Here is a 15,698-nt window from a genome sequence, read left to right as displayed (position 1 = left end):
CTTTAATTCAACTTATTTAGATTTCGAAAAACCAAAAATATTTTTTTAGGCAAAACGTGCTTTCGGTGAAGAGTGTTTCTGTAAACAGTAAACACCCTGATTTGAATCATGATATTTAGGTATTCCAAGAAATTGTTGTAAAATAAATTTCTGTTGAATCAAAAACTATTCATTAATTGCAAAAAGCCTGTTAAGAGCATAGAATAAATTAAGGCTCGTCATAATCAAAGACTGTAATACTGGCTGAGGTCAAATAGTACGGGGCGCATTCAGCTGACATAATGAAGAGGCATCGGGGGTTCGAGGGCGGCCAGCGAGCGGCGAGTAGGCTTGCGAGCTTCACTACGCCCAGATATAGGTACCTAAGTCGATAAAATATTTCAAAATTTAGTAATTTTGGAGATTAACAAAAAAGTTAATATCCTGTTTATTTTTTGAACCGAATATTTAACTAATGTCATATTTATACTATTATATTAGACAAGCCTGCTTGCTAGCTACCTATCTATGAACTAAGCAGGTACCTACCTAAAAAGTAAGGAAATGTTTTCAGTCCTCCATTTTCAAATATATATTGCTTATACTCGCTCATCTTATGTCATGGACAGCAGACTTGCAGCGACGCGACGAAACGTTCATCATTCCTTCACGATCGCAGATGCGCCCTCCCCTCGCTCCCTCCGGCCGGCCCCTCGACCACTGGAGTGCTTGCGGCGGTCGTCGAGTCAGCCGGAAGCCGTCGTGGCGCTGACATCGCAGTCTCGTGCCCTGCGGCACCCTTAACATCGTCCAATAACTTTTACTAACTCTCAAAAATGGACGTTGAGGAATTCCGTGTCCGGGGAAAGGAGATGGTGGACTACATTTGCACGTATATGACCACGCTGCGTACGCGACGGGTGACTCCATCAGTTGAGCCTGGGTACCTGCGGGCGGCTTTGCCTTCCGAGGCCCCGTTCCACCCGGAGAACTGGGAGGACGTGATGAACGATGTGGAGAGTAAGATCATGCCGGGGGTGACCCACTGGCAGCACCCGCGGTTCCACGCGTACTTTCCAGCTGGCAACGGGTACCCTTCCATCCTCGGTGACATGCTGTCAGCAGGAATCGGATGCATTGGATTCTCATGGGTATTTTTCAAAATATACTTTCTTATTCTTATTTACTTTTCGCTAGTAGCTTAGTCTGTAAAGCTAAAAACGTACCTGGGGGGTATTCCTTCAGTAGATAAGTGTACGTTAACGTTAATTATTATCATAACTCAATTTATAGTGTTGGGTTTTGAGAAACATTTTACAACGCCACTCCTATAACTTATAAATACCTATATCTATAATTTTAATTCGAGTTATTTAGAACAAATCTAAATAAAACAAATTAAGAACTTCTTAACTACAACAATTCAAGAAAGTCTATAAAGTTGTTTGAAAATCATCTAATTTTAACACATTTTTTATAAATAATTCAAATGAAAATGTGATTTATTACAACCTTCTATAATTATTTACCTGTGTCCGCACTTATTATTATTATTTGATCATTTTCGTACTATAGCATGTTTAGTACGATAATGATAAAATAATAATAAATGGAGGAATATACTTAAACTTTAATTACATACGAACGTCGTACAAAAGGTATGAATTAAAAACTTTTTAATTAGCCATATGAAGCTAATGAGTGTATTTCAAACATTATGTAGGAAGTATTATTGCTTACCAAAATTGTTAATATTACAAGAAACATACGTAATTTCCTAAAGAAATGTTTACTCTTCTTACTTATTTTTTTCCTTTTAGTCTTTAAAAGAACAGATTTTAATATAGTATATATACAATTTAGCTATGTCTCAGAGGTACTTATGATTAACTTATGTTCATTAAGTTTTATGCTGAGTGCTCTTTCAATTTCTGACAGCATCTCCTATACGCCTCAAACGTCAGATTTATATTTATGGCGATTTTCTCTTTAAAATTTAAGCTTACAAGAATATTTTCACATCGCCTCAGTTGTAAAAGTATTTATTAATTAAACACGCACCAAAATCCTTTCGTCCAAAAATCCCTTTGAGGAATATTTTAGAGATTTATGATTTTCGTTAAGATCCTCTAACGCCTTGATTAACAAACTGTGGAGGCGGTTGTTTGCTAATATTTATAATTAAATTGTCATAATAAAATAAACATAAGTTGCTAGATTAAAATAGCGCCAGGAAAATTTTACTTTAACTACTTTATCATAAAAAGTATGGCTACTTTTTATAATCATCGTTATCATTATCACTGCTCTTTAGAAAAGGCAAATAGTAGAGCTACGAATCGCTGCGAACTAGTGGTCTACGTAGCGAACTTCCGTAGCCCGTAGCGGTCTACGCATCGCTACGAGCTTTTGGAGCTGTCTACGTTTTATTCACAGATTGTATTGTTTAGAATGACGCTAAATGTGCAATATAAAAAAATATTGTTACAGAGAAAAATCTTTGTTTACTACGGCTAAACTGTTTCAAGTTACTCTAATTTTAATAGATTATAATTAATTTCGATTGAGTAGATTTGTGATACAGAAACAGACTAATTTTACGAAATTTTTTATCAAGTGCATAATTTAAGAATTCGTCAATACTTTACTTATTGTCTCTATATGAAGTGGGAGGCAGTTTGTTATAAATTGATATGATAGCATTATCAATACATATAATAGAATTGAAGAAAGACCAAATTTGTACATTGGATATATTTTTTTAAATACTTTATGGAATATTATACTTCGTTAGAATATGGATGACGAAAATATAGTTTTGAAAATGTTTGTCTGTCTGTCTGTCTGAACGCGCATCACTCGAAATCTAATGGACCGATTTGCTTGAAATTTGGTATGTAGGTACCTTATATACCGGTTTAACATCTTAGATACATTTCATCCCGGTAAATGGTCAGGTTCCCGTAGGATAATTGAAAAATTATTAATAAAAAATGCCTTAGAATCCCGGGTTAACATCTTATAGACATTTCATCCCGGAAAATGAGGAGTGCCCTGTAGGAAAATTAGATACATTTCATCCCGGTAAATACGCGATAAAAAAAATATTGATAATACGAGTAATATTGGATTGACTAAAGGTACCTCTTAGGCGTTCAAAGATATTACAACAAACAACATAGTTAGTTACTTACGTATTATATTGGTCAGATTCTCAGGCTGACAGCCGATGATGGATGAGAGACTTTGAAAGTGCATACAACTTTTCACATATTATACACTTGTCTTGGCCGGCTGCCCTATTCGCACCTACATACAAAATATCTGTTTCGATGATACAACACGTAGTTTGTGATACTTATGTATTTATTCTTCATAACTTATTCTATTCTTTATCTAGTATAATAATAATAATAAATCATTTATTGCAGGCACTTGTAAAATACATGACCCATATCACACTATAGACTAAAAAAAATAATAAAAAATAGAAACAGTACCTAATAAATTAATATTATTTACTATTACTGTCGCGATGCACGGAAAGCCAATATCTTAAGATAGGGCTGCTCAGACACTCAGATAAGGTTCGGAGTATCTCGTTGTTTGAGTTTCGGATGCGTGTCCAGAACGCTGCGACTCGCGATCTAATTATCGCGAAATAGTCAGGAACCCCGGCCGCGGCGAACATGCCTGACGCGCTGCAGCAGCGAGGCAGCCTCATCAGGATGCGGTATGCGTTATTATACTGCACCCAGATGGCACTACGCGTTCGCTTTGTGCATTTGACCCACAACTGACTTGTATAGAAGCATTGGCAATATGCTCTAAACAAGGTCAACTTGACCAGATTAGAACAGCGCGCGAATCGGCGCGCGATCATGTTGCACCGCACAGCCAGGGCCCTGCGCTCGCGCTCCACGTCGGAGTCATCACGGAGATCCTCCGACACCATGTGACCCAAGTATCTGAACTGCCCTACTCTCTCCACTGAAGCGCCATTCAGAAACACTGGCGGTACCCTTTCCGGACCTCTTCCTTCTGCGAAAACCATGAATTGGGTCTTTGCCACGTTATACTTGAGACCATGTCTCAAAGCATAATGCTCACAAATCTCCAATAGCATTCTTAGACCACTGATGGAGGGGCTGAGAAGCACCATGTCATCAGCGTAACTGATATTGTTTACACATAAAGAGCCAATATGACAGCCGATTTTGCTGCTCCTCAGCTCCTCAATCAAGCGATTCACGTACAGACTGAAGAGGTCCGGTGAGGTCAGCCCTCCCTGACGAACACCGCACTCTAACCTATAATCATTAGAGGCGCTGTCACCAGTATACTGAGTGTACACTAGAAAATCAATCAATTAGTTACATCCGTGATTCACATTATAACATGATATAAACTGCAAACTTTGTTGTTTTTGTATCACAGAAAAAATAAACGGAAGAGATGTATTTCAAGTAAAAACTTTAATGTCAATTTGGAGATATGGTGAGGTCTTACGAAGATACCTCTAGGTAGGTTGTCATGTATGGCTACCTCGATCATTACATTATGTAGGTGTCATATAGTACACAAAACTTTAAAATAAATCTAAAAAGGCACAGTTTATTCACATATATTCTCTGAATAGCTTATTCTTAAAAAGAAGAAACGTTATGGTTCTCACTAGTTTGATTCAACAAGTTCTATCGTCGAACTAGTAAAAATGTTTTTTTCTCATTTATTCGACCGTCTGACAAAAATAATAGGTAATTAGTACACATATGTTTGTACATCTAAAACATAAACTATTAGCTAGCTTCTTCACCTATAAAAAAATATTAAAAAAATCAATGCATTAATCAAATACTATAAACATTTATATTACATTTAGTATTTCATTATTCCTTTTTTTTTATACGCGAAGAAGTCAGCTTACAGTGAACTGCTTTGATTGTGACTACATATGTTTTAATATACTAAATTATGTAAATTATCAAATCTCATTTAAATTAGACGGTCGAACAAATATGAAACATTCTCATTAGAATTAGTCATATTAATTTAGTGGTGTCCCACTGCTAGGTATAAAGGCCTCCCCTCTACTTCGGCATCCATATATCACTGTCCATTGCGTAACTTCTACAGTTTTTATCCGTCGCATCTAAATCCGACTCACGGCAATAAAAATGGGACTAATAAGGAAAAACATTCTCACTAGTTCTATGATAGAACTACTGAATCAAACTAGTGAGAACAAACAGATTTCGTAGTTCTTGTAAGTGTAAAATGAAATGCTTAAATCTTGTATTATCGCACTAGCTTCTTTATAGCGGAATCTGAATTATTATACAGTAGACAGCGATATTCACCTATCCAAAATAATTGCAAATTCACCAATATTAGGTACTGCGCGCGGCGTAAATATTATTTTATCATATAAAATATTATATCATATAGATCTTTAATATATTGACAGACTGAACCTTGTAGCGTCAAATAGTATATTGTACAAAAAGGTACAAGTAACTGCGTCAACGTCAATGACATGATTGCAACGGTATCGATTACTTAGCTTGGAGGTTGTAAATAAATGAGCAGCTTGTATTTTAAAGAGCGTACTACTTTAAGGACAATTACATTTGAAACAAATGTATATGTTACGGTTAAACCTCGAAGTGCGGCTAGACTTAGATGCAGCCAGTCTCAGTTGGTTACACCTAGGTGTAATCTACTTATCTTCTGCTAGATCTAGGTTTTGAATTTATCATTTCGGCTAGACCTAGGTGTAACCGGTATGGTAATAGCTAAACCTAGGTATAACCATATGCGACCGGCTGCACCTTAGCTCTAATTCGCATATAAATGCATACGTACGAACTAGATACGAAAAGTACGAAAACTATATGAGAAATTTATATAGCTAAGTAAATAAAGTGAAAGTTAAGTAAATGAGAATTGAATTTACAATCTACAACATTTTCTACAAAATTTGCATTTTAAGTTTAAAATATTACTGACATATACAACACTTTCAGGCGGCGAGCCCTGCCTGCACGGAATTGGAAATTATAATGCTTGATTGGATGGGTAAGTAAATAATGAAAAGAAAGGTTTTATTGTCCTTCACTCCCCTGCATATCCAATTACCCTGTTGCTAAAGAATTGAATTGGTCGAGGTCGTTATATCGTGAATTGAAATAAGACTACGGCTAGTTTTAACAAGCTTACGATAAACGTAAAAATACTTTATCAATATGATCATCAATACATATAATAAAATTGAAGAAAGGTCAAATTTGTACATTGGATTTTTTCTAAATTCTTCATGGAATGTACTTAGTTACTGATATAGATGACGAAAATATAGTTTTGGAAATTTTTGAACGCGCATCACTCGAAATCTACTGAGCCGATTTGCTTGAAATTTGGTACGAAAATGAGAAATTGGTACCTTATATACCGGGCTAACATCTTATATACATTTCATCCCGGTAAATGGTCAGGTTCCCGTAGGATAATTGAAAAACTAATTATGAATAAAAAAAGTTATTTCTTCACGATCATACGGCTGGGTCGATTTGTATGAAATTTGGTATTGAAGTAGCTGATACTTACTTTGGATTAACACATTACTTTTTATCCCGAAAGTACGTGATCAGTAATAGTCAGGTTTCAGTAGGATAATTGAAAAACTAATAATGAATCAAAAATACCTCGGAATCCCGGGTTAACATCTTATAGACATTTCATCCCAGAAAATGAGGAGGGGGAATCCTAGGGAAATGAAAGGAAAATGAAAATAACAATCCACGGAGCAGATTTACTTTAAAATTTTGCAGAAGAAAAAGGGGTGAAAAACTGTTAATATGAAAGTTCTACACCGTTGAAGTTAGTGACTTGAAAATTTGGATTTTGGTTGTTTACAACAAATTAAAGAATACGTGTTTCAGATTTGATAATTTACAGTCAACCTTCAAAAGGGGCGTGAAAGATTGTATGGGACTTAATAACATTTTCAAGATAAAAAGCTGATAATTCTTACTGACACTTTTTGTAGTAAATAAATACAAATAAATAATATAAGTAAATACAAAAAATGTTTAATTTACGTTTATGGTTATTAAAATTCTGGGACGTAAAACGTCATGGAAAATGGGATGGCACGCGTTGTAGAAAGCGGGAGTTGGAGTCGGAGCGGGAAATGGGAAGGAGACACGTAGTGGGAAACGGGACGGGACACATTGCGAAAAACATGATGTCACAATATGTAGGAAACAGTACGGGATATCTACATTACATAGCAGGAAGCGGGATTGAACAAGTTTGCGGGACAAGACATGCAGCCGGAAACTGGAAATTGAACTAAAGATGAGTTTTACTGAGTACTCGATAAAAAAATTACTGAGATTTTGCTATGAAATTCACGCGGGCGAAGCCGCGGGCAAAAGCTAGTTTATTTAGAAAAATAGTATTAAAGTATTTAAATTTATAACAAAAATTACAAATATAAAGTATGTATCCTCATGAAAGATTGTCTTTCCGAAATCCCCAGGAAATGACAAGCTTGAATCTAAAGATTATGCATGTTAGGATAGCCATTTGATACTTAATTGCACATATAGATATTTTGGCTTTTAGGAAGAAATTAGATTGATATGGCTTTTCTTTTTCCTATATGCGATAACCTCATTTTTGGTAAAAACTTCACTTAATTAACTCTCGTTCCAGCGTCGTCAATTAAAACTATTATATTAAAAGATTTCAATATGGTATGTGATGTATGTAAGCAGTTGTGAATTAACATTCATTAATATGTAGAAACCATTTGTTTTATATATTTTTTTCTATTGTCTCATAGGTAAAGCGATAGGATTACCTCCTGCATTTTTAGCTTTGGAAGAGGGGAGTAAAGGTGGTGGTGTAATAGAGGTATGTATTATCGAAGATTGTCCGTTCACTACATCAAATGTTATAATGACATATCATATGAGTATTAATTAAATTAGTTTAGTATGTAATAATATGATTTGACATAGATGTATGTAAAAGTAATTTTTAGGGGTCAGCGAGCGAATGTGTATTGGTTTCAATGCTGGCGGCCCGAGCAAACGGAATCAAGAGGCTGAAGCACCAATTCCCCACAGTGGACGAGGGCCTTTTGCTCTCCAAACTGATTGCATATTGCTCCAAAGAGGCGCATTCGAGCGTGGAAAAAGCAGCCATGATAAGCTTCGTCAAATTAAGGATCCTACAGCCTGATGAACATGGCTCGCTAAGGGGCGATACGTTAAAAGAAGTAAGTATCGATAATATCGACTCTCATAGCATTCGACTACCTATATTATATTAATTTTCGATGTTGCCGTCATAAAGTCTTTGGGTAAGTACTTATCACTTTACAAGATTAATCGAAAATTAATATATATTCGAGCAAGGGGTAACTTGAAAAATTGCAATGGGGTATTGCTGGGGTAAAATGAAATATATATATACATATATTTCATTTTTATTCATAGCACGAATACAAACTATTTAATTTAACTAGGAGATGTAATAAGGCGCTACGGCGATTGGCGGAGGCTGTGTTTCGCGACACTATAGCAGAGTCATAAAATAACGACATTGCAGAAAACTACAAATAATGGACGCACGGTTATTTCGCTTTTCCAAAGTTGAAAGTACCTAAAAATCATAACGCATTTTTATTTAATATTCCATTGATATTCTTCTTATCGCTCTTGTGCAACTTAACTTAACTATAAACTTGGCCCAAAAGACGCACTTAAAAGCTAAAGGAACTATCTGAAGAATTCGCTATCCGATGGCCCAGTTTGCAACGTCTGTATTTCTATACTGTGGGTGTTTTGTAGCATGGCCGAGAGAGAGCTAGGTCGGCGCCATCCCGCGTTTAATGACGCGCCCTTGCATGCCGGAAATACGTGGCGAGCCGGGCGGTAATGGAGCGGCATTGTGCGCCACTTTCTATACCGCAAATATTGAAATTTCGCAATACGACCCCCTTATGAAGTTGTTTAATTGCGGCGTCTCTATAATAGAATGTTCAACTCATTTCGATTAAGCCTCATTTCTCGATTAATTGTGGTGTTATAGTAGTAGTAGGTACACTCATAATTTATGTACTTGTTTGAGTGCAAATTAATGAGCGTCCGATGGCTTTCTTGAAAGCATCGACAAATTAACACGTCGTATACAGTAAACACATTTTTACATTAACAAACCTTCGGTTTGTTTCAGGCAATGGAAGAAGACGAAGAAGCTGGACTTGTGCCATTTTTCGTTGCTATCACTTTGGGCACCACGTCGTGCTGTTCATTTGATAACCTGGCCGAAATAGGGCCCGTCGTAAGGAAGTTCCCTTCGGTGTGGCTCCATGTGGACGCGGCTTATGCTGGGAGCGCCTTTCTTTGCCCCGAACATAAGTACCACTTGGCGGGAATAGAGCACGCTGATTCCTTCGCCACCAATCCCAACAAACTAATGTTGACCGCTTTCGACTGCTCACTCTTGTGGGTGACGAACCGCTACCTCCTGACATCAGCTTTGGTGGTAGACCCTCTGTACCTCCAGCACTGTTACGACCACACAGCAATAGACTACAGGCATTGGGGAGTATCCTTAAGCCGTCGCTTTAGATCACTAAAATTGTGGTTTATGTTAAGAAGTTACGGCATCAGCGGTTTACAAAAATATGTCCGACGGCATTGCGAGCTAGCGAAGTATTTTGAAAAGTTGGTCCGAAAAGATGATAGGTTTGAAGTTTGCAATCAAGTAAAGGTAAACACATGTTTTATCAGAATTACCTAACTATTAGAAATGAATGAAATATTTTGACAAAATGGTATATTGCAGGTGGGTTTGGTATGTTTCCGGCTCGTCGGAGGTCCAGACGAGACGGACCAACAAATCGACGAGCTGAACAGGAAGCTGCTGACGAACATCAACGCGTCTGGCAAGATACATATGGTGCCGGCGTCGGTGCGGGACCGGTTCGTCATCCGGTTCTGCGTGGTGCATCAGCACTCCACGCGGGAAGACATCGGTGAGGACGATTAGTGTTTAACTATGACGCCAGAAAATGTATTTAACCCTTTCAAGATTATCCGCCCTTAAAACAGGAGTCTGACATGCATTTAGCAAGTCGGGACTCGTGCTTTTTTTTCAGAGCTTAATATATTCCAAGAGCTAAAAAAGCAATAATATTATAAGAGCTTAATTTTGTCCCGTGACATTATAGTTCTGGCATCGATGTACATATCTACACTTTGCAGCAGCGGTTACCGCATATATAGCGTGGATAATAACAAAAAAATCCACATAGTGTACGAATTAATAAGTTTTTCTACTACTAAGTACACGTTCATCCATTCTTTCAGAAGTGGCTTGGGACGTCATAACGGACTTCGCTACAGAACTTCTAGAAGGTCCAGACAAGGAACGAGTAAGATTTAAAACCTCATATTTATGACCATTATTTATCAATTAATAACAACATTCTAGAATCATTAGCAATCAAATAACAACATTTTAGATTTTGGGATTTTGGTCTGACAATTAGGAATACCGACAACCGTGCGAAGTGCAGATGAAAAAGTAGGAAAGCAGACCCGACGCTCAACAGCTGGGAAAGTAACCGGGACTGCGCTCAGATGAGAGAGAGTTTCAGATTTTTGGCACCGCGGAGTGAAGACATCAATAGAACCATAAATTTAATAAAAAAATATTTCCAGGATTTGAACGTGGAACGCGCACGCAGGAACCGTGCTGCGCTGGCCCACAAGCGTTCCTTCTTCGTACGCATGGTCAGTGATCCCAAGATCTACAACCCGGCCATCAACAAAACACCTCCCCCTGCACCCACTACACCGGTATCTCCGCCCCCTGCGGCGGGCCCCACTACACCAGATACGCCTGAAAGTGATATAGTGCAGCCTCCAACACCGTTAGTATTTTTTAAACCGCGAAATTTCCCGTAGATGATGTGCATGTTTGTATTTATTCAATCAAGTCCTAAAAAGGCAAGAGAAAGACCGATTGCAATTGAATATAACTTGCTTCCCCTTTCTTTAGGAAACAATCGTCTTGGATCAGCTGGCCGCTGGCGTTATTCTTCCAGAGCGTTGATAACGACGCGAACGATTTGCCGCTAAGGTGAGCATGCTATAAGAGTCATAATATCTATTATATCGAAATGAAATTCTTTATTTTCAGCATTGCATGTAATACAAAAATTACTTACTTACCTTACTATAGCTAAGTCTATGGCTGAGTGATCTACACTGTAGACGCTCCCGGCATAGAACAAGTATGAATCTCATCAAAGTGTAAATAAGATAATATTGTACCCAGATTCCGTCACCTGGACACGATGGTGCGGCTGAGCCCGGGCGCGGGCGGCCGGCGCGGCTCCTCCCCGGGCGCCTCCCCCGAGCGCCGCGCGCCCTCCCCCTCCGCGCATTGACCACCCCCCGCAACTACCACTAAACAGACTAATATACCTACATGATGTTCATTCAATAACCCCGCATAATAATTAATACTTGAGCATCTTATTTCGATTTTTTATTTAGAAAAAACCCCACTATGAATCCGCTACAGTAAGTATATAATCCAAAAAAAATCGAAAGGTATTCTAAGTGCTCACAGGTAAGTTGAGAGCCAACTACATACTAAATGATTCGGATTATACTTTACAGGCCCACATAGAAGTGTTTATTTATTTATTATTATTAACAGTCTTCTAATCGGCTACTCTGTTTCGTTCATATAGTTTGTTATGGAGTTCTGGAAATCAAATTGATTTATCGTCACAAACAGATATGAATATTGTAAGTATGCATTATATATACCTACCATTCCAATTATGAAGTGAGGAAAAATGAACTAAAATGAAATAAAATAATTTACAAATAGGTGAAATTGAAGGATATATTTAAAAATAAACTTTAGTTGGTAACAATATCGTGTGATTTCATCTCCCCATCCCAACCGACTGTGTGCAACACAAGATCTTCCCTGCCATCCCACGCCAGTCCGCGCACTATGTTGCCGTGTGTGTGTCTATCGTAATATATAACTTCGGCAGAGTCGTCTGCGTTGATTGCACAAACCGAAACTATTTTATTATCACAGCATACAGCTACTTTGTCAGAGCTGAAAGTAAAATTATAATAATAACATAGGTAACTCGAAACCCGTGGAAATATTGTCATAAAAATAGCAATGGTTTTCAAAAACCATAATTTTCAGTAAAGGAAAATATCGTAAGGAAACCTGTACACTAGCAGATTGATCAGTGTGTACCCGACTACTGTCGCCAGATGGCACTAGGCGTAAATTTCAATATCATCAGATACCTTTCGGCAGCTTGAATAAAGTCTGTCTGATACATCTGAATTGATAGCCATAAATGAAATAATACATTCAATTAGAAAAAAAAAAGAGAAGAGAATTGGACCTAATTCCCAATATGATATCCTTCATATTATCTACTAGCTGCGCCCCGGGGCTTCGCTCCCGTGTTAACTTCGGGATAAAAAGTATCCTATGTGTTATTCCAGATTATAACCATGTACCAAATTTCCTAAACAATCGGTCCAGTAATTTTTCGTGAAAGAGTAACAAACATACATATATACATCCTAACAAACTTTCGCATTTATAATATTAGTAGGATGGATATTGTATAGATTATAAATAACACATACTTTCTATTAATGGCTATTCTGTGCACTGCAGCTGGAAACTCTTTTAGTCTTATTATTGACTTTGGATTCCTAGCATCCACTAAACTTAGCACTCCAGATTCATCACCAAATATTAATTTATTCTCATTGATCCACTGCACACATCGGACACCACAATCATTCTTCACTAAATCTGCAAAGGCATAAACAAATTATTTATGACAAATCATGCACAGACAATGCTTCACTGTTTAGCTGCATTTTAATTTGAAAGAAACATTTTAATTATGAAAGTTAATGGGCTAATCTTTTGGAAGACAGGAAGAGAAGAGAAAACACTTTCTGTGAAAATTTCAACTTTTACCTTAATGTATATTAAGGTAAAAGTTGAAATTTTCACATAGTTCCAAAGAGGACTTTGGACTGAAGAGAATCCATACATAAACTTATGTGTTAATTTTACAACCGTATTAAGTATATTCAGCAATAAAAGCTTGAATTGAAATATTATCTTTACATATTTTAATTTATTAGGACCACTATTATTTTTAATAATGATTAATGACTTAGCAAAAGTTGTTTCTGTTTATTGCAAACACAAAAATGACTGTGATGATTTTCATGCGGTTTTCACCAATAAAAAATGGGATTCCTGAGGAAGGTTTAGGTGTATAATTTATGTCTCATCGCTCTGTATGAACGCGACAAACTAGAAAACTACTGGACGTGGTTTTGTATGATTTATTATGGTTTTACTTGAGCGAAGCCGGGACAGACCGCTGGTAATATCACAAAAGGTACCAAAAAAACATACTGACCTACAATAGGTTTATCAACAACTTCATCCCACAAACTTATGTATTCATCCAAGGAGCCTGTTACAAAGCTCTTTGAGTTTGGTAGAACTGCTACACCGCATATTGACATACTGTGAGCAGCAATGTAGTTATGGGTACAGATCATCTCATTTACATCCCAAACCTAGAACACACAACATAAACTGTAAGATAATTTATGTAAAAAACCACAATTTAAACAAGGTTACAAAATTAATTATACTCTAGGATTTACCATATTGTGAAACAGGTTATTAGAAACTAGCTGCGCCCCGGGGCTTCGCTCCCATGGGAATTTCGGAATAAAAAGTACCCTATGTGTTATTCCAGGTCTTTTTCTACCTGTGTACCAAATTACATAACAATAGGTCCAGTAGATAATGTGGGAAGAGATAACAAAGAAACAAACTTACTTTTGCATTTATAATATTAGATCGGATAAACTTATGTTACATAAATTATTCAATCAATACAAAATCCTTGGTGGAACGGTGAACTTATAGCCATCTACATCTTTCATTTAGATCAACATGTAATTTCATCCTATTTTCAATGTAGAAAGAAATAATGACATTGATCAATTAGCGGATAGTATAAGATTGGAATAAACTTTTACACATCACAAAATTTTTGTATAGAACTTTTTGAATGTACATAAATCATCACTACATAATATAAAACAAGTAGTAGTTTGTAGCTTTGGTAAATATCATTTAATTTAGAATATGACACGAAAAAGTGCCTGTGAAGGCCTAATTTCTGAATAAATGATTTGATTTTGATCAAAGTCACTTCCTGCTGTCTACATGTTCCTATGTATGCTTAGACCTTTAAAACTATGCAACGGAATTTGATTTTTTTATAGATATAGTGATTACTGAGGAAGGTTTAGGTGTATAAATTACTTTGATATTTCCATCTGCACCAGCTGTAACATATTCAGTTTCCGGAGTGAGGCAGTCCACAGCCAACACAGCATCATCATGTTCAGCTACCGACACATCTTCACTCCACATTTTCCATACTTCATCACATGATGATGACCAAATACTAACTGAACCATTGTCTTGACATAAAAGGAGCTGTAATATTAATGAAAATAATTTAAGTTTTTTATTATTTCATTGCTTTAAAAACACAACAAAACAAAAACAAAAATTGTATGGTGATATAAAGTTAATATCTTACTATCTCTATATTTAGGACTAATGGTTAACTGATACAGAATGCCCTATGGTATTAAATCTATCATAATACATAATTTTTCTTATTCTGTGCAATGAAGTTATTTTTTATATAAAAATACATATGTACCTTATCCAATTTGCCTAAAAAACATCCATCAGCTGTTCCACTAGACAAGTGAATGTTCTTCTTAGGTATATTTTGAGGATTTTTTCCTTCAGAAACTGATGTGTGTATGATTGCTCCACCATTCCAATATCGACCGGTTAACTCTGAGCACCCAATGAGCACTCTATTCTCTGTTAAAATGAAAATTATCTTGTTACAAAGAACCTACAGTAATACTACATATTCTACATGTAAATTAATGTAATTACAGTATTCAACCATGGAAAATATATATCACTTCATTAGTAGTAGCAACACCCAAGCAGACATTGAAAAATTGTACAGGGTACTTAGCATTTCACAATATCTTTGGAGGTAAGCTTAGGTTTACACTTAGTGCAAAGAGTAAAAATAACATTTACTATTAATGTATTCCTTTGTAGCTCCCCTTTTTTACTCGTCTTGTTATTATAAGTTCCATTGTACTTGACAACAAAATGTGATTTTTTATTATTTACATTATTCCTTACAGCAGCAGGTACAGCAGCGAGTGCACCTTGATTGACACAACATAATAAATTTAATAAAGGTTGCATATCTTACAATATTTATCATATTGCTTACCTTCATTAATGGAAATATGATCGAAATACGACATTGTACTCGTGCCGGTAGTATCAGATCTATAAACCTCGGCGTTAAGATGTGGAGGCACAATTTTGTTGCTATTTTCCATTTCAAAACTATATGCCCAAACTTACAAAAGATGAAACTGAAAAACAACAAAACAATATTCACTCTACTCAAATTATTATTATAGATATCTTAAAAGTGCCTTGGTAGGTATTTATTTCGTCATTATAGGTTAAGTAGGTGGTAGGTGTTGCTTGACATT

The 15,698-nt window shown here is 36.4% G+C and overlaps 2 protein-coding genes across 2 annotated transcripts; one reads left to right on the top strand and one right to left on the bottom strand.

Annotated features, from left to right (window-relative positions):
- Positions 1-707: 707 nt before the first annotated feature.
- Tdc2 (Tyrosine decarboxylase 2) lies at positions 708-11,922 on the top strand. The gene is made up of 10 exons (XM_053769645.2): positions 708-1,130; positions 6,006-6,057; positions 7,829-7,899; positions 8,030-8,266; positions 9,226-9,765; positions 9,841-10,030; positions 10,365-10,429; positions 10,719-10,930; positions 11,059-11,139; positions 11,338-11,922. Exons 1-10 carry the CDS (start codon positions 816-818, stop codon positions 11,447-11,449), a joined length of 1,875 nt encoding a protein of 624 aa, XP_053625620.1. The 5' UTR covers positions 708-815; the 3' UTR covers positions 11,450-11,922.
- Positions 11,903-15,695, bottom strand: LOC128683735 (methylosome protein WDR77-like). Its single transcript, XM_053769646.2, has 6 exons — positions 15,428-15,695; positions 14,825-14,994; positions 14,416-14,592; positions 13,493-13,655; positions 12,696-12,867; positions 11,903-12,141 (listed from the first exon to the last, which is right to left on the bottom strand). The coding sequence occupies exons 1-6, from the start codon at positions 15,537-15,539 to the stop codon at positions 11,934-11,936; spliced, it is 1,002 nt and encodes a 333-aa protein (XP_053625621.1). The 5' UTR covers positions 15,540-15,695; the 3' UTR covers positions 11,903-11,933.
- Positions 15,696-15,698: the final 3 nt, after the last annotated feature.

Source organism: Plodia interpunctella, chromosome 3 (genome assembly GCF_027563975.2).
Source record: "Plodia interpunctella isolate USDA-ARS_2022_Savannah chromosome 3, ilPloInte3.2, whole genome shotgun sequence".
In the NCBI taxonomy this organism is placed as follows: Eukaryota; Metazoa; Arthropoda; class Insecta; order Lepidoptera; family Pyralidae; genus Plodia; species Plodia interpunctella.
The sequence above is the reverse complement of the archived record's forward strand: the minus strand, read 5'-3'. Positions and strand labels throughout refer to the sequence as shown.

Coding starts and splice junctions, on each gene's coding strand:
- Tdc2 (XM_053769645.2), top strand. CDS start 816: ATGGACGTTGAGGAATTCCGTGTCCGGGGAAAGGAGATGGTGGACTAC. Junction 10,031..10,364: donor CTCCACGCGGGAAGACATCG/GTGAGGACGATT, acceptor CCATTCTTTCAG/AAGTGGCTTGGGACGTCATA. Junction 10,430..10,718: donor AAGGTCCAGACAAGGAACGA/GTAAGATTTAAA, acceptor AAATATTTCCAG/GATTTGAACGTGGAACGCGC.
- LOC128683735 (XM_053769646.2), bottom strand. CDS start 15,539: ATGGAAAATAGCAACAAAATTGTGCCTCCACATCTTAACGCCGAGGTT. Junction 13,656..14,415: donor GTGCAGATGGAAATATCAAA/GTAATTTATACA, acceptor TGTGTGTTCTAG/GTTTGGGATGTAAATGAGAT. Junction 12,868..13,492: donor TGTTGATAAACCTATTGTAG/GTCAGTATGTTT, acceptor ATGCCTTTGCAG/ATTTAGTGAAGAATGATTGT.